This window comes from Balaenoptera physalus (assembly GCF_965194825.1).
Source record: "Balaenoptera physalus genome assembly, chromosome: 10".
NCBI lineage: Eukaryota > Metazoa > Chordata > Mammalia > Artiodactyla > Balaenopteridae > Balaenoptera > Balaenoptera physalus.
The window spans coordinates 66,763,416-66,787,076 of NC_138889.1; the positions used below are offsets into that span (position 1 = coordinate 66,763,416).

General features: G+C 47.8%; 3 protein-coding genes and 1 long non-coding RNA gene across 13 annotated transcripts in view; 2 read left to right on the top strand and 2 right to left on the bottom strand.

Moving 5' to 3' along the window:
• The window catches only part of LOC309668375, a 485,025-nt gene that overhangs the window by 174,048 nt on the left and 287,316 nt on the right, over positions 1 to 23,661 (top strand). The gene's annotated exons all lie outside the window — the stretch shown is intronic.
• AKIP1 (A-kinase interacting protein 1) lies at positions 2,589 to 10,877 on the top strand. 9 transcript variants are annotated; one of them, XM_082478101.1, is made up of 6 exons: positions 2,589 to 2,786; positions 2,985 to 3,325; positions 3,692 to 3,772; positions 6,101 to 6,205; positions 8,998 to 9,052; positions 10,437 to 10,877. In XM_082478101.1, the coding sequence occupies exons 2-6, from the start codon at positions 2,991 to 2,993 to the stop codon at positions 10,578 to 10,580; spliced, it is 720 nt and encodes a 239-aa protein (XP_082334227.1). In that variant the 5' UTR covers positions 2,589 to 2,786; positions 2,985 to 2,990; the 3' UTR covers positions 10,581 to 10,877. The 9 variants fall into 9 exon arrangements, 8 of the variants coding, with proteins under 8 accessions (XP_082334227.1, XP_082334228.1, XP_082334221.1 ...); XM_082478102.1 differs by lacking the exon at positions 8,998 to 9,052 and adding an exon at positions 7,547 to 7,618 and having other exon boundaries at positions 2,606 to 2,786; positions 2,985 to 3,212; XM_082478095.1 differs by having other exon boundaries at positions 2,650 to 2,772.
• Positions 10,878 to 20,149, bottom strand: LOC309668367 (uncharacterized protein C11orf16). 2 transcript variants are annotated; one of them, XR_014268199.1, is made up of 7 exons: positions 19,924 to 20,149; positions 19,266 to 19,447; positions 17,855 to 18,011; positions 16,022 to 16,256; positions 14,774 to 15,383; positions 12,012 to 12,233; positions 10,878 to 11,265 (listed from the first exon to the last, which is right to left on the bottom strand). XR_014268199.1 is itself a non-coding variant. In XM_082478087.1 (7 exons), the coding sequence occupies exons 2-6, from the start codon at positions 19,427 to 19,429 to the stop codon at positions 12,046 to 12,048; spliced, it is 1,398 nt and encodes a 465-aa protein (XP_082334213.1). In that variant the 5' UTR covers positions 19,430 to 19,447; positions 19,924 to 20,143; the 3' UTR covers positions 10,878 to 11,265; positions 12,012 to 12,045. The 2 variants fall into 2 exon arrangements, 1 of the variants encoding a protein (XP_082334213.1); XM_082478087.1 differs by having other exon boundaries at positions 14,730 to 15,383; positions 19,924 to 20,143.
• ASCL3 (achaete-scute family bHLH transcription factor 3) lies at positions 21,038 to 23,632 on the bottom strand. The gene has a single exon (XM_082478103.1). It carries the CDS (start codon positions 23,618 to 23,620, stop codon positions 23,075 to 23,077), a length of 546 nt encoding a protein of 181 aa, XP_082334229.1. The 5' UTR covers positions 23,621 to 23,632; the 3' UTR covers positions 21,038 to 23,074.

Consider the following 23,661-nt stretch of genomic DNA (forward strand, 5'->3'; position numbering starts at 1 on the left):
TATTGAACACCTACTGCTCAACAGTCCCTGGATACTTAGGGACAAATAAGGAACAGTTTCCACATTCAAGAAGTTTATAAGCTGATAGGAGAGAACGAACCAGAACTACATATAATTTAAATCAGATTGGGGTAAGTACCACAATATTAAAAAAAAAAAAAAAGCCACAAAAACATAGGTTGTACCTGGGAATCATGGAAGATTTCAAAAAGTTCCCTTGACAAAAAGATAATGCTTCAACTGGAATGGAATTGGGAGTGGAGAGTAGTAATAGAATCCTGGGGAAGAGAGTCAAGTGGGGTGCAGTATAGATGTAGTCTCAGATGAGTGAGGGCATATTGGGAGACAAGGCTGAAGTCTGATGAAGATAATAATACTAGCTAATATTTATTGAGCACTTACTATGTGCCAAGTACTATTTAAAGCACTTTACATATATTAACTTATTTGATCCTCACAACTACCCTATGAGAAATGTACTGTTATTATTCCCATTTTATAGATGGCAAAACTGAGGTATAGAACAGTTAAGTAGTCTGCTCATGGTTACACAGACACAGATAACAGTTATGGAGCCAGGATCTTGAAATCCATAAATAATAAAAGAAGAACAAATTCTATCTCACCCCTAACTACATTCATTATAAGAGCAATTAACAGGTATCTTAACTACCCCTTCCCCCATTAACTCCTAGGCCATCCTTCAAGGCCCAGCTCAAATGTTTCCTTCCTACAAAACCTTTCTTGATCCCCCAGCTGAACAACACATATTTCTCCTCTAAGCTTCATAGCACTTATCTGGATCAATCTTACAGCAAACAGCTTATGAACAAAATCTTAATATTTCATTCCTAGCATTACAGATTTTATGTGCATCATTCCCTCTTTTAAGTTCTCCTTTATACTTTGTATTTTCCACCACTCCTCGGACAGTACCTGGCACGTAATGGTAGCTATATCTATGGAGCACTTATTTTTGGCAAGGCATTGTGCTGAGTATTTTACAGGAATTCTCTCACAAAATCCTTACAGCAACCCTATTCACGCATTCAGTCGCTATTTTCAGTCCCTTCTGTGGCAGATAAAATAATAGATGCTGGGCTTCCCTGGTGGCGCAGTGGTTAAGAATCTGCCTGCCAATGCAGGGGACACGGGTTCGAGCCCTGATCTGGGAAGATCCCACATGCCGCAGAGCAACTAAGCCCGTGAGCCACAACTACTAAGCCTGCGCGTCTGGAGCCTGTGCTCCGCAACGGGAGAGGCCGCGACAGAGAGAGGCCCGCGCACCGCGATGAAGAGTGGCCCCCGCTCGCCGCAACTGGAGAAAGCCCTCGCGCAGAAACGAAGACACAACACAGCCAAAAAAAAAATATAAATTAATTAATTAATTAAAGAAACGTTTAAAAAAAAATACTAGATGCCTCTTAAACTCAGTAAACAAGGCAGATATGGTCCATGTCCTCAAGAAGCTCACAGTCTATGGAGATTGGTACTATTGGTATCCTCTAGAATAGAGATGAGGAAAAGTGAGGCTCAAAGAAGTTAATTTGTTTGCCCAGAATCACACAGCAAAAAAGTGGCAGAGTCTGAATTCAAACTCAGCTCTCCAGACTGGACATTTGGGACCCTGTGCATATAACCACTATGTTCTAGAGGAGGCACCTGATAAACACTTACTGAAGGAAAAGTTTTAGAAAACTCCTACAATGAAAACTATCCCGAGGATAATGAAGACTTCCATTCAATTTCGCTGAGAGGAAAGCAGGAAATGAGCAACAGTGCAGATGGAGGTTGTAGTAGTATCCTCATACACACCTGATAGCTCAGAACTGCTAATCAAGCCATCTGCTGAGGAGACCTGCTCAGCACTGAGGATTTCCTCGTGTCCCTTAAAGTGGTCTCTCCTGAGCAACAAGGCTTCGCTGCGCGCCAGGATGGTGTAGCAAAGTCACTAATTCACAATGAGACCCTGTATCTCCTACCAGACAACCGGTGGCGTGGAATGGAAGGTAAAGACGCACGACTCCTTATTTAAACGTGGGGCAACTATTCTTGAAAGGTGAACCCCCGCCCCCGAGAGAAGCGGCCTCCAAAAAAAGGTGTGAGTCTATACTTCTCACCGGAGGAGTGAGGAAGCAACCACGAGGGGATTACGAGAGACCCTACACACAACGCAGGCACCCCTGGCCCTGTGGGCCGGACATCCCACAGCCCACAGCCTGCTGGCCAGACTCCCTTCTCCAAACGCCACTGTGGCAGCCGCACTGTTTGGCCTATCCTAGTCATCTCCCCAAACAAAAGAGGTTTTACAGTAGCGATATCCTAAAATATAGACCAGGCATTAATAGGCGCCTGGAGGCACGCCTCTTACTCCCCACAATTTCTTAGCCCAACAGACCACCTGACTTTACAACAGGTTCTCCGCGTTAAGCGGCGGAGACGACCTCTAAGGGCCAGCTCCTGGCCCAGGGGCTCCTGCGACAGCGTGGACAGACAGCCTCAGCCACTGGGTTGACTCCAGCTCCCGCGACCCGCCAGCCGGCAGGCCCCGCCCCGCCCCCTACGCTCCGGCAGTTAGCCCGACAACCCGCTCACAGGAGCGGCGGCCGGGACACAGTAGGCTTGTTCTGTGCGGGCCGCGCGCTTCACCGCCCCCGCCACGCCCCTCGACCCCTCACCGCCAATGGCCTGCTGCGCCGGCGCAGGATGCTCCAGGCCCAGCCCCCCTCGACGACCGGGCGCTGAGCGCATGCGCCTTGAGAGGCCGGCTGGGTGAGGGCTTCCTAGTGAGGGAGGGGGAGACGGAAATGGAGGGGCTCCGCGCATGCCTTCGCCCCTGACACCGAGCCCGCTGGAGAGCGCGTTGGGCGGAGCCGGGGGCGGCGGTCGCCGGGGAGATCGAGGCCCTGGGTTCGACCCCGAGCTGGAGCGGGGTCCCGGAGGCCCGCTAACCCGCCGGTGTTTGTGTGTATGTGCCCTCGCAGGGAGACATGGAGAACTGTTTGGCGGCCGCGGCGCTGAACGGGGTGGACCGACGTTCCCTGCAACGCTCGGCTAGGCTGGGTCAAGAAGTGCTGGAGCGGGCCAAAAGGAGGGCGGTGGACTGGCATTCGGTGGAGCTTCCCACAGGCAGCGTGGGGGTCATTTCCCGGGAGCGGCCCTACAGAGAAAGAGGGCCGGCAGCCGGCCCCCATCGCCTTCTCCCAGGAGAGGTGAGGGCTCCAGTGCTGCGGGACCAGCCCATTCATTCGCTCAGCAGCGGCTTGCTGAGAACCAGGGCACGCCACACAGCAGCACCCGAGGGATCCTGTCCTTGGCGGAAGCTGTTAAGTATCAGGACAGTGAACCGGAAAGCCTTTTGAAAACTCTTGACATTTGACAGATTCCTATTGGCTAGCTTTAGGATACCGCTAGAGACCGCTAGTGCTCGGCCCTGGTTGGTTACTTTTTACAACAATTCTTACAGGCTATCATTTGATATTAGAGGAAAGCCAACAAACCTGTCTTTGTCCTGGAAAAATTGCATGTCTGTGTATTCCTTTTAGAGTTGGAATTCTTTCTCAGTAAGAGCCTTTTACTGACAAACTTGCAGAGGCCTTTCAAAAAGTAAAAGGGAAGGTATTCCCCAAATGACTTCCTTCTCCAGTAGGGAATACAGATCTCACCTGTGACTTGCCGTTTATTCAAATAGAGAGAAGAAAGACACCCAACCCTCAGTGCTTCCTTCAGAACAATGGCTGAATTCATGGACTATACTTCAAGTCAGTGTGGGGTAAGTTGGTGTAAGCCAAAGTCATGCCCCTGATCTGCCTGCTGATGGATCATAAAGTGGATTTTTGTGGAATTTAGGGAGAATCTGGAGACTGCCTGTTCACCCTGCCCTGCCTTCGTGGGCAGGTTGTAATCAGCCAAGGATTTAAACCAGGTGATAAATCCAGGTTAGCATTCATTCAACAAATATTGAATGCCTAACTTTAACTGTTACGAGGATACAGCAATGCACAAGCCAGAAAAGATCTGCCCTCATTATTGTTTCGGAGGGCAGGGCTTATTTGCTGAATTCCAAAACAAGTCCGAATATTAGGGGTTTTTAACTTTGAACTGAAATTTTTTTTTTTAAATCAGTAAGATCATTCTAAACTGGAACCGAGCCTCTCTGTTTTCAAAGCAAAAACTGAAACAAAATCCCTCCATTAGATCTTAATCTCTGTTCCAAGTCCCTGGTAAGGTAGTGTGCTTTTGTGTGTGGGTGTGTGTGGCCACACAGCATGTGGGATCCTAGTTCCCCAACCAACTTGCACCCCCTGCATTGGAAGCACGGAGTCTTAACCACTGGCCACCAGGGAAGTCCCCCTGGTAATGTAGTTTTTAAGTATGCCCCTTTGGGTCCATATCACTTGTTGGCCACAGAGGTGGTTATGTGGCACAGATGCAGTGCCCTCATCAGAGGTAGTGTGGCTTAATGGCAGGAGCAGCCTCCCAGGAATCAGACCTGTGTTCTGCCACTTCCTGGCTATAATGCCTTAGGCTAGTTAGTCTCTCTCAGCCTTACCTTCCCACATGGTAAAATGACGATGTTTCAAGTCCTTTCCAGCCCTTATAGTCTGCTTCTTTGGTTTCCACTGAGAGATGAACACCAGAAAATTGTCATAAACTGTAGCACAGGGGACTTATGTGAGATTTTTGGTCCCATTCATTGAAGTGAGTGAACAAAGGTTTTAAAGGCGCTTTTCTCAAAACCATACATTAAGGTCGTCTTTAAGTATTTTGAGGGAATGTTGAAGGCAGGCAGCCAACATTCAAGAAAATCACCTGCATGGAAGGTACTCTCTGTCTTCTAGGAATTAAAACAGACTCTGTGGTCTCTTCCAGCCTTAACATTTTATGATTCTTACGTGGTTGTAAGGGTGCTTGGTCTGCATGGCAGAAGGAAGAGAATACCTTGTTTCTGTCCTGCTTTTCAATTTCATAATGAATATTAAGATTCAAAAAATCTCTAATATTTCTACATCTTTTTTAAAATCCTTGTGACTCCAGGAATAGGATTCCAACCAGTGAGATATGGTTCAGAGAGTATTTTTATGTTCTTATTTTGTTAAATGGTTTTAGAAAAATCCATAACTTTGGCTCTACTGTAAAGTGATCAAGTTAAACACTTTGGTTCATGGTTCAGTAAAAGAAATAATATTTGTCTTTGGTTTGAGGTTTAGTAAATTAGTGTTCTTCATTTTGGTTTTCAGTTCATGCTTTAGTTCAAATCTCCATTAAGGAATGGAGGCTCAGAACCCCTCAGCTTTCTAGAAATAGAATTAAGAACAGTGTTCTGAGTTTGCTTTCAAAATTTTGAAGCATCCCCTAAATTACATCATTAGAGTCATGTCCTGACGTGCTTTCCGCAGCTTCTCATTCTTTTGGTCTCTTGCCTTAAACATTGTCCCCACCCTTTGTTCAAAACAAGCAGGCTTATGTTGTCCTCATCATTAGTCACAATCAGGGGCAAGTCTAAGGTTAACTTTGAGGGGGAGGAAGGAAGTAGACAAGAAAAAAACTGCATTCTGATCCTTTGGATTATTTTTGCTTAAATCGGAGTCTTCTCCCTCCCCTCCTTTGCATAGGGAGAATGGCTGCATAGCTGTTGGGTTCATGTTACATTTCCTGTTGTATTTCTAAATCTCAAGGAGATGCACCTCTCTCTTCTCTTGTCCTTGTCTGAGACTTAATAAACACAGACCTCTTTGTCAGAACGTGTCATGAGAGGAGATGAAAGGGCTTGTGTATTTGACCTCGGGGTGAGGATGTTGTGAAAATTATTTAACCTGGCAGAGAGCATGGTCCTACCCAGCTTGAGTTGCCGGAGTTCTTGCCCTACAGAGGCAGCAGATGGCAGCAAAGTAAGGCCAAGTGCAGTTTCCTTCTCTGCAGCCACTTTACATGGGCTAAGATTTGTTATATGACTTCAGAGGCCTCTCAAGAGGGCAGGTAATTTACCTTTGCTCTCTTGCCTCCCTCCTTAACCATACTTTGCCCAAGTAACAAGGAGTTTTTTGAAAATTTGACCAATCTGTTTGGTTACCCAACATCTTTCACATTACTTCTCTAGAAATATTATTCATCTGTGCCAGAGGAAGGAGGGGCAACCCACGTCTATCGTTATCACAGAGGGAAGTCGAAGCTGCACTTGTGCTCGGACACTGGGAATGGTCAGGTATGTATCCTCAGCTGTGCTGTGCTGTGCCCTCAGCTTCCCAAGATAGGAGGCCCTACATCTTGGAGCTCCTGCTGGATTGTATTATTGGATGCCTGGGTGACTCAGCATTACAGCGCTCAACGGAAATGTATCACCTCCCAGCCTTAGAGAACTTACAGCAATGAACATGAAATAGGAGTTTTTGTCCAAAATATGAGATTGATGCCATTGTCGGATCTTCAGTTGAACCTGCAGTCCTGGGCCAAGGGATTCGTGGACAGGCTTAACGAAAAGTGCTTCAAATATCCTCTTCTACATCTAGGGATATGAAAGAGATTTTTAATAATCACATATTTCACTCTAAGGTAGTGATAAGTATCATGTCTTTGGTAATTTTAAAAAAAGAAATGCAAGGAGGGGGTTTCTTTTAACAAAATGCTTTTCCTAAAGATAACAATTACAGGCCTCTCACTGCAAATTACCTGTATTTTACCACATGTCACTCTGGGAAGCCAAAGACTCTACTTGTTGAACTGATTCAACAGGAGTCCTTTGTTATTGTTTCTGGGGAGAGTAGGGGTTTTTTGCTTTTGTTTTTCTTTTTAAGCTCCCCTGGTTGTACTCAAAGATAGCAAACTTAAGTTCAGAGTCTAATCCACAGGTTGGATTCCTGACTTCTCTGGCCTGTGGGTTTAGGGAAGGGATGGGAGAGTGGCTGCAGGGATGTGAGCCATTCTGTTTCCCTGGCCTGGGGTACAAGGGGTAGCACCAGAGCCTGGATCCTGGGCTTCCTCTTCTGGCCTGGCCTAGGCCCTCTTAAGAGTGCTTGACCCTAAGGGAGTTACATGTGGGCAAGAGTCATTCGTATCCCTCCCATCCCTTCCTATAAAACGTAAATTGGTGCATCTAAGGGAAATTGACTTTCTCAGTTCAGCCCCTTCCCCTCTAGTACTCCCACTGCTGGGAGAACCTTGGAAGAGAATTCTATTTTCTGAAAGCCTGTTAAATGTCAATCACTTTTGCACTTTAGATCTTCCTTACAGTGTAGTATCCCGAAGCTATGGACTAGGAAACCAAGGCTTAGAGAAATTAATCTGTCCCTCTCAGTAAATGACAGAGATAGGATTCAAACTCAGGTCTATCTGAGTCCAAAGCCCATGTAAGGATAAAAGGTAATCATGGTAAACATCTGACTAAAAATACTTAACAGAATTCACTAAAAGCCTTAAGAACTTAGGTGACAACTTGGAAAACACTGACAGAACAATTGTTAGTTCCTAATTAAGTAGGAAAAATTTTCTCTCTACCATCCAGAAGTCAAAGTTTGGGCCCTAATCAATGTTTCTACCTACTCTTCAGAGAAAAGACACCCCCCTTGGTGTCGGAGGCATCCGTCAGGCATCAGAGTGTGCACTAGAGGCATCCCAGCCTGTGAGTACAGAACTTCTAGGGTACTGGGCTCCACCACCACTGCAATTCCATGAACTGATCTGGTTACTATAGGGTTCTTTGTACTGGATCTATAGTATTTTTAAGTTGGGATATTTTTACCCTTGGGGACAGTGTACAACATTTTAGTTCAGTGTAAAATTATGTTTTCTTGGTATCCTTCCTTCACTTGAAATTTCAGGGATACTCTTTGTGCCTGAACTCATAGTTGCGGTTGGAAAGAATGCAAAGTATTCATATCTTCATTCCTACAGCTCAGCTGGGCTGGCACTGGGTCCTGTTGGAATTCCACCATCTGTTCAAGCAGCAGGAGGGGCCTGACCCTCCTGCTTACAAAGTGAAAACCATTGCTGAAATTCTGCAACGTATACATTTGGTTAGATCAGGTTCCAAAACATTTGAAGAGATTTGTTCCTATTTTCCGCAAATGTTTCTCTGTGAAAACATACAGTGATGTTTTTAGGATAAAATACTCATTAGTTGATGAACCCAGGGAATCTTTTGGAACTTGGAAGGGCTGGAATTCTGAGGAATGGAACTCTGGTGTGTTGCTGCAATAGTTTGCTTAATTTTTGTTTGTATACAGTGTGCTACTAGCCAGGATTCAGAATATACTAGAGTTAGTAGCAACTAAGACTATTCGGCTTTTAGTACAAGTTGTTAGGCTTAGATGCCTCCAATACTTACTGTATTTTGGTAATGCTAATCTTCCTGATGTTCACAGTGTTGGAATCACAGATGCCAATCTTGCCCCTTTTATGCAGACAATTGAAGCATCCTTGGCTTTCTGCAATTCTGATAAAGCTGTATTTTCTGAAACCTCCTTTTGTTTATTTTCATAGTTGATGACCAATAAATAGTTGTGGCATTGTCATACACACTCACGTCAGTTAAATGATGATAAGCCTCCAATTTTGCAGTAACTGGGCATGAAAGGATATAGCATAAAGCAGCTTCGGAAAACCTTGGCTTCAAATCTATTTGCAAGATGGAAAGAGAGGAAGTTTCATAAAAGTATAAATATTATCATTTATTCCTCCTAGCAGAATTTACTGGCCAGTAGTTTGGTCCACCTGCCCCCCGCCCCCAGGGGTGATGTAGAAATGACAGCTTCTGCCTGTGGCTCCTTCTGAGCATTGAGTAAGCATTGTAGTGGTCTCCCAGTTGTGGGATAGGTGCTCTGGCTCTTAATTACAGGCTCTTTTCTGGTTTGTGACTTTGCTCTTTGGCCATTTGAGCTGAGACCCTTCCTCTGCCTGCACATCTGCCATGACCACTTCCCAGCCAGGCATGAAGTCTGTCCTTGGAGGATGGCTTGTGCTCAGCTCAGCTCTAAACATAAATCTTTCCATTAACTCCAGCTTCCAGTGTGTTGCAGTATCAATCTTCTTTGACTTACATCCCGATAAACCCATTGTAAGTTGAAAATATCATAAATTGAAAGTGCATTTATTTTTTTATTTTTAAATTTTTATTTATTTATTTTTGGCTGTGTTGGGTCTTCGTTGCTGCGCGCGGGCTTTCTCTAGTTGCAGCGAGCGGGGGCTACTCTTTGTTGCGGTGTGTGGGCTTCTTATTGTGGTGGCTTCTCTTGTTGCAGAGCACGGGCTCTAGGCACACGGGCTCAGTAGTTGTGGCTCACGGGCTCTAGAGCGCAGGCTCAGTAGTTGTGGTGCACGGGCTTAGTTGCTCCGAGGCATGTGGGATCTTCCTGGACCAGGGATCGAACCCGTGTCCCCGACACTGGCAGGCGGATTCTTAACCACTGCGCCACCAGGGAAATCTAAAAGTGCATTTAATACACCTAACCTACTGAACGTCATAGCTTAGCCTAGCCTACCTTAAACGTGCTCAGAACACTTACATACCCTGCAGTTGGGCAAAATCATCTGACACAAAACCTACTTTATAATAAAGTTTTGAATAGTTCATGTATTGATAATGTATTGAATGCTGTACTGAAAGTGAAAAACAGACTGGTTGTATGGGTGCAGGATGGTTATAAGTGTATCAGTTGTTTACCCTCGTGATCCTCGTGGCTGACTGGGAGATCGCTCACTGCCGCTGCCCAGCATCACGAGAGAGTATTGTGGTGCACATCGCCAGCCCGGGAAAAGATCAGAATTCAAAATTTGAAGTACGGTTTCTACTGAATGCATATCACTTTCACACTATCATAAAATCGAAAAACCATAAGTCTGACCATTGTAAGTCGGGGACCATCTGTATAGGAGAACCGGTCTCCAAGGGAGGGCTTTAGCCAGCCAGCTGACTTTCTGCATGACAAAGTGGAATCTACTCATAGTGTTCTCAGCTTTAGGTGAAAAGAAATGTTTCATCCTCCTAATAATGAATTTAGCAAAGCACAGTTAAAAAGAATACTTCTCATTATCCCACAGCGCCTTGCCATTACTGCTGATCTGTGATAACAAGTGCCACTGCCTACTTTTGAGCCCCAAAGCAATCGTCATTAGCCTTTCCCTCTACCTGATTCTTAACCTTTCTACTCCAACCAGAGTGTTCCTTTTATGATCCTTCATGTTCCTATAACAATTTAGTGTTTTCACATACATGCTTATTTGTGAGCTAATTTTAGAAATAAGGAAACAAGCATAAGGAGAGGCTGAGACTGGCCTAAATGGCAGTCCTATTACGTTGCCAAGCCAAGCCTTGAAAGCAGAACCTCCATCTACCACGTTAGTACCTCACTCCATCACACACCGAGGGAGCCGGGTGGAGGTGCCCTGACGGCACTGGGACATAAAATCTCTAAACTGCTAATATCCACTTTTCCTTCCAGGCTGAGGACATCTCTAAGGACCTCTACATAGAAGTATATCCAGGGACCTATTCCGTCACTGTGGGTGTAAATGACTTGACCAAGAAGACTCACGTGGTAGCAGTTGATTCAGGACAAAGTGTGGACTTGGTCTTCCTCATATGATGTTGACCATCACAGACATCACCTTTTTTTTGTTTGTTTTTTAAGTATCAAGAAGAATAAAGTTACCATATGTCCTCTTAAAATTTACACATTAATCCTGCTTTTAATGCTGACTGACTGTAGAGGGTGAGCCTTCCTAGGAACTGGAGTTTGTCTCTTTCAGTGCCTATTTTAACTTGAAACTCCCCTCACCCTCTTCTGCCTGAAGTAATAATGTAATGATGCTGTCTGAATAGTTTTTACTGCTTGCTTTCCAAGTAAAGGTTAATTATGATAATAAAGTAAGAAATTTGGAAATGAAGAGAATTCCTTTTTATTGGCATTAAGAAGTCAAACAAAATGTTGCTCATGTACAACTGAGGCTTTATGCAAAGATGGCAGAGAGGCTGTGGACACATTTGCCCAAAGCAGGCCAACCATGTTCTGTAGCTTCTGTGGAAGAGGCATCCTCAAGCAGATCGCACCAGGCCCCTGGCAGGGAGCCCTCGCCAGGGCCGCCACACTCCTGTGCCCTTAGGACAGGTGCCTTCCTGCCACTCATCTGCAGGGATGTCTTCCTGGGGTGAAGATGCTGCTGCTTATCAGACTATCACCTGTGGCCTGCACTGTACCATTTCCGTAGAAGAAGGCCTTGTGTCAGCCACTTTGTAACTAACTCCTCCTCAGGTATTTACTCTTTAGCTTCCTACAAGAGAAAAAAAAATCCTGAGAGTCTTATGGTGACTTTAAAATCAGTGACTTTCGATCCTTAAAATTGCAAAGTCATTGATGTGTCCTAAACATCTTTAAGCTACCACACCAACAGTATTGTTGCATCTCTCAGTTTAGTTTTGCCTAGGGAGTCACCTCATTTTGAACATGTCTTTCCTCAGAAAAAAAGGCCAGTATTTTATATGATGAAAACAAAGGCTTGGGGACTTCCCTGGCGGTCCAGTGGTTAAGACTTCACCTTCCAATGCAGGGGGTGCGGGTTCTATCCCTGGTCAGGGAGCTAAGATCCCACATGCCTCACAGCCAAAACACCAAAAAAACATAAAACAGAAGCAGTATTGCAACAAATTCAATAAAAGACTTTAAAAATGGTCCACATCAAAAAAAAAAAAAAAAAAAAAGAATACAAAGGTTTAAGTAGAGCTGTATTCGCATTCCTAGCAAAGACGAGACTCTGACGGACCGAGGGCCTAGTAAAGCAGGCCCATGCCCACCACCATAGGGTAGAGGGGTCACTTAACTGGGGATCCTTGCACCCCTAGTGATGAAATTCATGGGTTCTGTAAGCCTTCTGAAATCATATGCAAAATTGTAGGTGTGTGCATTTTTCTGGGAAGAGGGGCCATAGGTTTTATCATTCTCAAAAGTGGTGTGACCCCAAAAGGTCAAAGAACCATGGAAGGAGTCCTTCAGAAGCCCCTTCCCAGCCATCTGCTTTACCTAGATCCTTGGAGCTTTTAGTTTAGGGGTAATTCTAGTCCCCCTGATGTGCCGCAGTACCCCGACTCAGTTTTTTGTGTTCAGCTTCCTCTGGCAGGCTCTGTAGTGGCTTCATGCCAGTGGCTTCCAGGACCAGCTCCCTGGGACTCCCCACTGCTGCAGTTTTCACTGTCTGTTGTTTGTTGCCCTTCTCTTCTTTCCCGATGTTGCAAAGTCTTGTTCCTAAACCCAAAATTCAGTTAGTTGAATATGCCACCATTTTGATGGGATTAGACTTGACTTGTGTAGAACTGTATCAAGGACCACAGAATCCCTTAACTGTCTGGACCCTGTTTCAGTCATAAGCGCGGGTGGAGAGCAGCATGACTGCTGGCGTGAATCCTGGCCCTCTAGGATTGTTAGGTTAGTCTCAGACAGTAACCTCACTGCCTGTAACTAAAAGGAGCAAAAAGTCTGGAGGGCGGAGGACCCGTACAAGGGGATTCTTAAGAGGTAGAGCCTCAGACCAGACTGTGAAGCATCAGTACTTGATGGCAATCAAGCACAGTTAGGAGAAGCAAAGCGGCACATTTCCTTAAAAGGATACAAGATCTGGAGGGGAGAGAAGAAAAGCTCTGGTATTTGCCATTGTTTCTAGCCCAGGCACACACGTCGTTTTACACGCTTCACCTCACCAGTTCACCTCGCTAGTTAGTGTGGCGTGCAGCACTCCATCTGGGATGGGGCCTGGAGATGCCCCTTTCTCCACGCCCCATGCAGGCATACTCTCCATAGCTTTGGGTGCAGAGGTAGGACCTGGCAGAGGGCAGGCTCACTGATTCTCATGGTTCAGCTCCAAGAATTAACCTTTGCCCAGAGCATAACAAATGATCCAGTACCTAGAGGAAAGCCAGGCCAAGTACCTGAAGATACTATATTTCTCGTTATAGCCAATTACTATAATGTATTTGGGTGCGGGGGGAACTTTAGAGTGGATCTGTTTAAATATGGTGATGCGGGGAGAGAGGCTGAATGTAGGTGTGGGTGCCTGGGTAGTGGCGATAAGAGCGGTGTATGCTTGGGGCCAGGGGAGATTTGTTTGGCCTCAGTCAGGTTTAGAACCAGTCTGGATAGAACGCCATGGAGCAGGCACAGGCATGGGAATGCAGGCCTGGAGCCTGGGGCAGGTCTGACCGCCACGGCCTTCTGGTTACCCCACTGGCATTCCTCTCCCTGAGACTGGGTCTCGTGCCACCTCAGTTGCTGCCCCAGAGACTCCTCCCTGTTGGAGAGATACAGCTTTTCTTTCTCCAGTCTGTGCTGAAGCAGGAGGGCAGTGGAAGCTATGGAGAATTTAGCTTGAAAACTCTAGACTTTGGCACCATTTTCTTTATATTATCACTTGTTGGAGGGCATACCGTGTAGAAACAGCTGCTTCCAAGCAGCCTCTGCCAAGGCCTTTCACTGCAAGGAAAGAGGCCCAGGAACACCTATCCCTGCTCCCACCTTTATATTTTCAATACAAGGTGTCCTCTCAGGGAGGGGAGGAAGAGCCCAGCTGGTCATAGCTATAGATTCTCGTCCCTCTACTTATTTCCCTCTCAGAGGTGGGGGAAAGATCGCACACCTCGAAAGCCAAGGAAGGAACCCTCATCTAAGATACAACAGCAGCCAACACATCCATCCCTGCCCACTCCAAAGCCCAGGGGTCCAGAGGAGTCCCCCAAGAAATTTTCTCAGTGTAGAAACAATTTCTCAGCCTCCTGGAACTGAAGACTAATAAAGGCCTTACTCCTGGCGTAAGATTAAAATCCTCGTGGGCTGAGAGGTCCTTCTGGTTGAGCAGCTGTCCTGAAAATAGGGCAATGGCTTCCAATGGGGACCCACAAAGAGTCCCAGTGTGGGCAGTGCCTACAGATCCTTATGCCCTTGGCAGTGGTATTCTGAGGAGTCTCCCTGCCCCAGAGTGAATGTTCATTTAGTTCACTGAAGGTTGAATTGTCAGCGCAGGGCCCCAAGAATCTAGTCTAGGGCTGGCTTATCCAAGTCACCTCCTTCACAAAGCTCTGCCAGCTGCCTTAGGCATCTGCTCTTTCTGGGCCCCACTGGGAATTTAGATAGCACGGCATGAGGCATATCAATGATACACTGCTCTAAACCTACAAGGGCATGTTGGTTGGGTAGAGAAGTTTGGGGATGGCTGCAAGTTGCCAATGACAATGACACTGCCTCCCCTCTCAGTGGTAGAGTGAGATGCATAAGGCTGTGCCTGGTTCCTCCCGCTCTGACTTCCTAAGGGGCCCATCTGGAGAGTAGGGTCCAATGGCCAGTGTTTAAAGACCTGTTTCTGAGCTTCTCAGGGCACTGAAAGACTCCAATCAACACCTGGAGGCATTCTGACTGTACATCTAGAGAAAAATCAACGCCTCCAAGGAAAACGAGGGAGGGGAGGGTAGAAATGGACAGTGGCAGAGTCCTGCCAGTAGAGACTAGTGAAGAAAGAAAAGACAGTTGTCAAACAGGGATGCAAACCTTAGCACAAAGATCAGCCCATCCTTTCTTGTTAGGTTTCCATTTAATCAATAAAGCCCATGTTTCCCTCTTATCACAGCCCCCCCTTCGACATGACCAAGTGTTACTTCCAATCCCAGCACAGCGGACATGTGCATCGGATTCCTGAGAGACACCTGGGAGGGAAGGGAGCGGGGGGCCTCAGCCCTGCCTTAGGAAAAGGTCTACCTGGCTTCCTGGGATGCGGCTCAGACCCGTTTCTCCTCCAGTGCCTCCATTCCGGCTGGCAGAGGCCACCCTGCCTCCTTGGAGACTCCTCAAGAAGGATGGGGGCCGTGTTGCCTGTGCTGTCCGCCAGCAGCCTCTGGGGAAGGCCCGTCTCCAGCTTGTTCTCCGGACCCTCTTCAGAGGAGGAGGAGGTAGAGGAGGAGGAAATAGCCATGGGGGGCTGCACTGCTGCTGCTTCCTCCTCAGGGTCCTCAAGGGGCAAAAGCTGTGCCGTGGGCTTCAGCTCCGCCTGTAGATGCTCTCTGGCTGCGACCCCTGAGGTTACGGTTAGAGGCCACCAAGTGGGTCCGGCCAAGGGGCAGCAGCAGAGGCAGCCCTGGCCCAGCAGCTGGCAGCAGGCATGCGGGTGGCAGGGAGGGCACAGGAACGGAGTGCTCAGAGGAAGCCCGCCGGTGACACATCCAGCGACCGGCCCCACCAGAGAGCAGCAAGGGGCCCAGAGGAGGGGCCTGGGGTGCTCCGTGGTGAAAGGCTTGCGCAGCCTGTCCACAGCCTTCTTCCAGACGGCTGGGGGCACCCACCTGACCCCTCCAAGCGGCACAGGGGCTGTCCTGCCATTCCAGAAGTGAACAGTAATTTCTTCTTCTTTGGATGCTACATAACAGAAAAGGTCACCATTTTGTTACAGCCGCCTCTTCTATATCATGGGATAAGGGTTCTCCTCTCCCCAGAAGCAAAGACTCATCACAGCCCCTCTGCTTTGCTTCTGCCCGTGCGCACCTCTCCCTGGAGAGCCTGCCAGGGACATTCCTCGCCTGCCCCATGTTTACCACCCCTTCCTGTGCTGCCATGTCTTGGTTTTCACGTCAAAACCAAGCTGCATCCTCAGGTGGGGGAAGGGAAGGAGAAACCTCCTTCTGTCGCTTCTCTGAACACAACGATGCTGACTGGCTAGCCTCGCACAAGGGGACTGTCCTAGTCCCTGGACGACTTGGTGGGGGACCAGTCATGAGTACTGGTGTGACCCCAGGATAACCTCACCACACCATAGGTTAAGTAACCAACATAGACATAGTAGCCTTGGGCTATTTTGCCCTGATAAAGAATATTTTATAATCTGAAAAATATGATTTGTCTATGTGTGGCCACCCTCAGGACGAAGCTGCAAGTGAAAGGGTAAGGATTTTTTAAGCCTCTAAGCCTCCTAAGCTGAAGAGACACCCTTTGCTCTCTCCTCAGCCTGATCACCAGCCTGGCTCCTGGGGACTGGGAGGCCAGAGCAGCTCCCTTACCTCTCTGGGGGTCTCTTGCCTCCAAGCCCAAAACAACAGTGCCGGGGCCATAGCGCTGTTGGTCTGGTCCACAGAGTGCCAGCACCTTGTCCCCAAGTCGCAGTGAGTATTCCACGGATGGCGAGAACTGAATGACATCTTCCTCCAAGACCACGCTCTGCCGCTGGGCTGGCAGCCCTGGGCATGTGACAAGGGGAGCCTCAAATTCCACCAGCAGGACTCCCTGCCTCTCCAGCTGTGCGAAAGAAAACACTCAGAATAAGAGCTGGCATTAGGAAGTACTACAGGGAGCACCAGGTTCCCTACAACGCCTGGGGCCAGGCCCCGGGTCTCCCTCCCGTGCGGCAAGGCCCAGTTAGGGAAGGGGCCGGGCCAGGTGCTGCCCTGGAGCCCATTAGGGCAGAGACAGGCCGGCTGTGCGGCGGATGCTCTTCCCTCTGCTTCTTGCCGTGGCAACTCTTGTTTATCACTTCTTGCCTTTCCTGTCCCGTGCTCTTCCTTTTCCTGTTTTGTTTTTCTCCTATCTTTATATTTGGCCTGCAATTCACAGGAGTAACCTGGGTCCTCTGGATCTTTCCCCAAGCACACCCCCTCCTCCCAGCACTCCCAGGAAGTGTTGTCCCAGTGTCCGCGGCCAGCCAGGGGCGGGGTATCATCCACAGGCCCTCTCAGGCGAGGACAGGCTGGGGCTGTTGGAGCAGCCCTCTGCACTGCCATTACGTCCATGAGGGGAGTCTGGGCAAAGGAAGCAAATGAGCAGCCTGGCAGAGAGGGCAGGAGAAGTACTAAGCTAATTAAAAGAACAAGCTTACAAATTGACTTTTATCAAACCACTAGACAGGATCTATATTTGAGCAAAACCCTGTTAATATTTCATATGAAATTACATATTAGTTACTTGAAAATGACAAAATGACTTTTGATTGGAAATTCTATAACTTATATATATTTTTAGATATCACACTTGTTTCCCTCTATGGATCCGCATTCACAAAGTCTGACTCTTTGTGGGAAGAGAAAATCCCAAAGAAGCAAGTAGCCACCAAAGTAAAGCCCAGGCCTGGCCCCAGCATGCGGGTACCGTGCTCCTGTGTGGAGGGACACAGGCTTACATGAGGTACACACGTTTTGCTCCTCTTTCCCTTAGGCTGGCGCCCATAATTTGAGACACTGAATTTTCCTGAACAAAGTGCTTTTACTGTATATTTTCTTCACTGTTATGGATTGAATAGTTTCCCCACCAAATTCATATGTTGATGTCCTAGCCCCTAGTACCTCAGAACGTGAACTTATTTGGGAATAGGGTCATTGCAGATGTAACGACTTAAGACAAAGTCACACTGAGTACGGCTGAGTAGGGTGGGCCCCTAATCCAATGACTGGTGTCCTTACAAAAAGGGGAAATTTGAACACGGACACGCACCCAGGGAGAACAGCATGTGAATATGAAAGCCAAGATCAGGGGGATGCTTCTACAAGCCAAGGAACACCAAAGATTGCCAGCAAACCACCAGAAGTTAGGAAAGGTGCATGGAACAGATTCTCCCTCGCAGCCCTCAGAATCACCAACCCTGCCAACACCTGGACTGCCAGTCCCCAGAACCAAGAGACAATTTCTATTGTTTAAACCACTCAGCTTGTGCCACTTTATTACCCAGCCCTAGCAAATTAAGGCACTCACTGACATTACGTTTTCACTTCTGCATCCTGCCCACGGAAGATCTGTGCTTATCCAAGAAACTGAACTGCTGGGCACACACAGCTGAGGCATATCAGGTATGGCAGGGCCACCCAGAGGAGCATATGGGGAGATGTTGGGACTTATGGACTTGCCTCGGGAGCAGCCTTTATCTGAGCCCTGTAATAAAAGCCACCTGCTTCCCTTCTTGCCAGGACCCATGCGTCCGCAGCATCTCCACCTCTTCCCAGCCAGCCAGGCCCCTGCCATGCTGGGTCAGCAATGTGGAAACACGGGTCATAAGATGCATATCTGGGAAAAAGCAAATGGAATTAGGGAGTAGAGAAAACCAAGCCCTAAAACCATCAAGAAACACGTTTCAGAGTTAGATCTGAGCAGCGCCATGGTGTGTGCATGACAGGTAAGGCAATATGGAACAGAAATCCATGTAAAGAGTGGCAATCTGTGACTTCAAGTAAGATAAGGTAAACTACTGGAAGGGGCAGAAGGAGAGGAGAGTGAAGGGAACCGTCGTTTGAGGAATGGGCATTGTTTCAAGGTAATCAGGGTGGGATTAGCCTTTATATATTCTGGTTATGAGTACTGGTCTGAGACTAGACAGCAGGCCAGGAAAGACTTCCAGGAAGGGAAATCCTGAGGCGGTGTGTGGGATTCCACGAGGAGGCGTGGAGGCTTGGATGGTGATGCCAAAGGAGCAAAACTGCAAGAAGGCTGAGCACTGTGGGGCAATGAGAGGGGAGGGGGTGTTTGAGCACGGGAAGCACGGAGGAGCTAAGAGGCTGTGAGACAGAAAAAAGGAGCAGCTAGTTCTGGGAAATTTTGTGGACAGGACCAAGCTGTAGGGAATTGTTGAGTCAGGGTTTGGGTTTCTGAAAAAAAACTGTTTACTTTGTGGGCAAGCCCAGATGCAGGGATGCTTAACTGAGGCTTTGAATGAGATGGTCCACACAGCTGAATCAAGAAAGGGGCTAAAGGGTTCAGGCTGGCATGTCTCTAACCTGGGCAGACTGACTTGAATAGCATGGACATGAATCCCTGGGACTTGCACAACTTGTATGTGCTTATAGGCTGAGGTTCCTTTCCCCTCTTGTATTCACACTGTAGACAGCCAACTAAGGATACCATTCACAAAAAGCCAGGATAACTGAGGGACACTGAGGGAACTTGAGGAGGGGCCTGGAGACCTCACCTTAGCGGTTGGTAGCAGAAACCCTAATTTCTCATGTAGTCCCACAGCAAGTCTCAGAGCTGATGGTAAAATGACCTAGAAGTTTTATAACTGATGATGCCTGACTGCCTTCCCTCACACATGCCAACTCTGACATCTGCCACTCCGCTAAAAGGTGGGATGAAAGCCAGGTCAACCCTTGATGTCACTGGGAGTGCAGTTTAGACTAGGGGAATATTAAACCCCAAGCAACTCAGAGCCCACATGGTAAAGAACCCTTTCGGCCTTCCCAGGAAGCAAGCTCTCTCCCTCCTGGGCCATCTCTCCCACCATCTAGAACCAGGAACAGAGAGGAAAAAGGAAGCCGAGATCGATACCTGGTGAGGGGGCTCTGCCAGGTGAGCCAGGGTGCTTGGGAGGCGAGAGGGCAGGCGAAGAAGTCCCAGGGAGGAGCAGTGCCGGCCCAGGCAGGGGCCTTCAGGGTTGTGGCCACGCTGCAGTATTTGGGCAAAGGCATCCCAGGCCCTGCGGAGGAGTCCATGGCCCTGGGAGAAAACACCTGAGAACAAGCGGCACTATTATCGGAGTTGCAGCCCACAGCCCAGGAGAGGGCGCCTGGCCGGGGCTGGGCTCAGCTCTGCGATTTGCGGCCTCTCTACGGCCGCACCCGGTCCCACCGACGCGCAGGGTGTCCCCAGAATCACCTGCCCGGGGAGGCTCAGCTCATGAAATAGGGGAAGGGTTGAAAGAGCAAGAGCTGGGATTTCAGAGAAGTATTTATCTGTAGTAAATCCTTCACAGCCTGCTGGCTGCGTGCTCACTTCACCTCGGTGCTTTAGTTACCGCCCAGGAGATGAGATGTGGAAAGCACCTGGCATATTTAAGTAGCTCCACATGCGTTAGCTCTTTCCCCCCCATCTCCACCCCAGTTGTAGCGACTTCGGGGGTAAGACCACACGTCCCTTCGCAAATCCTAGTCCTGGTGACAAACTGACCCCTAACCCAAGCCACAGACTTCCCTCCTAACCCAGTCACCTGCGGGACTACACCGAGCTGAGAGTCCAGGGCTGTGGCCTCCGTAGACGTGCTCAGAGGCGACAGCTGCCACCCAGGGCCCGAGAGCCCACTCCGCTGGCCCAGCCCACCACGGCCCTGTTGAGTCTGCTCCTGCCCAAGTCCGCGGTTCTGACCCCAAGGGGACTTATCACAGCCTCAAACTCCAACTCAGCCGCAGCCCCTTCCAACGGTTGGAGTTCACGACCTCAGACCAACGGACTCCTGGTTGCCTAGCAGGTTGCCATGGATGCGAGCCAGCTGGTCCGAGGGAGTGTACTGAGCATGTGCAGAGAGGGGGCTGGGGCCTTGGGCCGCATGCGCGGGGCGAAAGGGTAGCGGGTAGTTCTCCGCCTTTCTGGGGAGGGGGTGCTGGCGGGAAAGGCCAGTGCGACCTCAATTCCCCGAAAGCTCGGGCTTCCCCTCTGCCAGAAGAGTCCGTCACGGTACGCAGACCTCACGGATCCCAGGAGAGTCTCGTGCGGGAGGGAGCTTGTCCCACAGGGACTCAAGGCTATTGACCTGCCTTCACCCGGTTCGGGCAGGAGGCTGGAGTGGAGGGAACCACTGGTTGGCCTAAGGACTCTAAGATAGAATTTGTCTTTAGTTTAAAAAAAAAAAAATAACCAAAAGTGTGGGCATGTTTGTCTGTAACAGACAGGACTGCTGAGGAGCAGAGGTGTAATGATCACTTGGGGTGGTGGGAGTGGACAATGGGGACCAAAGGAACAGAAGTCTAGATTCTGCTCTCATTTGAACATCCAGAAGAGGAGGCTGCTATCTGAGGCATCTGACGGTCATTGTGCACCGGCTGTGTGCCCAGCACTGTGTTCAGTGGAGAAGACCAAAAAAGTATGCAGGGACGTTTGTGGGTGTCTCTACCACATCCATCCCCCCCTTCCACCGGTTCCTGTTTCTGTTGTGGCTCTGTGTGGTTAGGAGAGGCTGACTGTACCCCCCGATTCATGTGTGTCCATCAGCACATTACATCCCCTGGCCCCTAGGGCATGGGCATGTTCCCGTGCCTCTGGAATCAGAATAAATCTCAAGACTTCTGTTGGAAATCCTGGGTTATAGACTTTCTTTTTCCTCCTATACATAAATAAGAAAGCTTGAGGTTCTGGGAGCTTCTGAGTCTTTCTGGGACACTGAAGCTATTCCCAGAGAGGATAGACCTAAAGAAAACAGGTTCTTGGTGACAGTGTTGAGCCCTGCCTGAAGGCGGCCCTACTGCTAGACGCTAAGGTGTGTGAGCCAATAAATTCCCTTTATTGGTTACACCAATTTTTATCAGATTTTTGTATCGGTTGCAACCAAAAGCATCCTGATGTCTACCCTCACAAAGCTTAACTTTGCAGCCAGGAGAACGACTGTTACCCTAAAGGCTGAGTGATTTGGTGCACAAAGTTAGAGTCTAAGAAACACTAATTAAGTCTCTGGCTATGAGAGAAGGATTCCTGAATAAGATAGGTGGAATTTCAATGGTGAAAGGAAGAAGGAGAATATTCCATTCCGTCTTGGTAGGAAGCAAGAGCTAAGAGAGAAGGATGCATTTGCAAGACTGTGATTTTCTTTTTGGGGTGGAGGGAATGGGGTGTCATGGGAAAATCAAGTGTAGATATTTGGGAAGGGGCCAAATTGATGGGAGCTTTGAAAACCAAGCAGATAAATGTCAACAATGTCATAGTCAAAAGGAAGTTGTCATGGGGCTTGAGCAATGAAGTGACATGAAATACTTTAAGAAAGAATATCAGAGTGATGATAGAGCCAGTTGAGAACAGAGCCCAGGAGGCCACGGAGTTATCCAGACACAATGTGACAGGATGGGAATAGGAAAATAACACCACCAAATATTTCCTGATGCCTACCTGACTTGAATCACTTTGCTGGGTGCTAGGAATATAGGATGAATAAGACTGGTCCCTATCTTCAAGGAGCTTAACAGTCTACTGAAGACAGAGATAGGTGTGCAAAGATAGCAGGAGTAAAGATAGCAGGATAGGAACGGCAAGGAAATATGTGTTCAAAATAAAGGAACAAGTAATGGCTGTGGTGGAAAGACTTCACAGAGAGGTGACAGTGGAGATGAATGTGACTGTGTTGGAAGTCCTGCCTGGGCTTGGTGACAGAGGGGACCTGGGAGTTAAGGAAGAAGGAAGAGCTGAAGCTCATCATAGGAACAGAAATAGAAACATTTTGAAGGCAGACTCCAAGATAGGGGACGTCACTGTCCTTCCCACATTTTCTGGCCTGGAGAACCTGAAGAATGTTGATGTCATGGGCAAAAAAGAAAACAAAGAGGATAATAAATTTTAAAAATAATGGCTATGAAAACATTATGTGTTTTCATAATGTTTCACATGATGTTTTCACATAATGTTTTCATTATGTTTCACAAGCACTGTTAATACTGATAATAAACATAAGGGGTAGCTGCTTTTCCTATAATTCTCGTTCTGTGGATGAAGAACTGAGAAAACACAGTGGGGATGCAGCAGAGTCAGAATGTAAATGGAGGCAGTTTGACTGCGGAGCCTGCCCTCTGAAGCGCAAACTAAGCTACCTGAGGGTGTCTGCTGCATGCAGGAAAAAGATGACTCTGAAGTAATTTCAAATGACAACAAGGTTTTGTTAACTACTTTTGCTTTAGCCCCAAGATACTTCCGCATCATGTTACGAGTGAGGTATAGATTTCTCGCCAACCCCAAATAATAAAACCCACCAAACTTTGACAAATCCAGGGAGGTTCATTGTGATTGCTTAGCATGAAGCGTCTGCAAAGTGCAGTACAGGCATTGAATAGTCATTAGTCTTACTTTACAATACTTTTGTGAGTTTCTCACAGCTGAGACTCTGGCCAAGTGTGCGAGAAGGGCAAGGTGAGAGATATAGAGAATTCTGGGGACTCTTGCTTCCCTAAAGTTCTTGAAAGAAACTACCAAAGCTTAAGAAGCATTTTCTCAATCTACATAAGATAACGTTTAGTACATCTGAAACCCTGGTAAGAAATATCCAACACAGCTTAGCATTTGAACTATTATCTGCTCACCCAGAAACTCCATTAGGAAAACTATCAAATGATGTAAGGAACCACATTTTGTGAAATTATTTGTTTCTATTTAGAAACACGGAATCAAATGATTCTAAAAATGGGGTCAGTGTGGCGGCTGGTGGTTGCCATTATGGAGGAAACTTTCCTGGGGTTATTCTTGGCCTCAGCCTCATCAGGGTACAGAAGGGACTGCAGGTAATTAATGTACTTGATCGCGGCTCTGAGGGTTTCCACTTTGCTGAGTCGTTTCTCCAAGTACTGCTCTGGCAGATGATGTCGGAGCTGGGCATAACCTTCATTGACACATTTCACCCGCTGCCTTTCCCGCTCATTCCTTTTCTGGATAAAGGCTGGCCTGTAGGAGTATTCACACCTTCTGTAATTTGGATAAGGCATTGGGAAGGAGAAGGCGCAGGGTTCCCCATAATCTTCCATGATCAGAGAGTCACTGGAAAAAGGCAGCAATGGCAGGTCTTCAGAGTAAGGAGATGGCACTGGGCCCTCAGGGTACAGGTGGAACATGATCATGGGGTCCAGATAGATGGACCTGGTCAGTGGCAAGTGGGTGGAATCAGTGAAGACAGGCAGTTTGTCTGGCAGATTGGAGTAGCTTCTGTTGTCCATCATTTCCTCTTTAGCCTGGAAACAGAACCAAGTTTATTAATTTG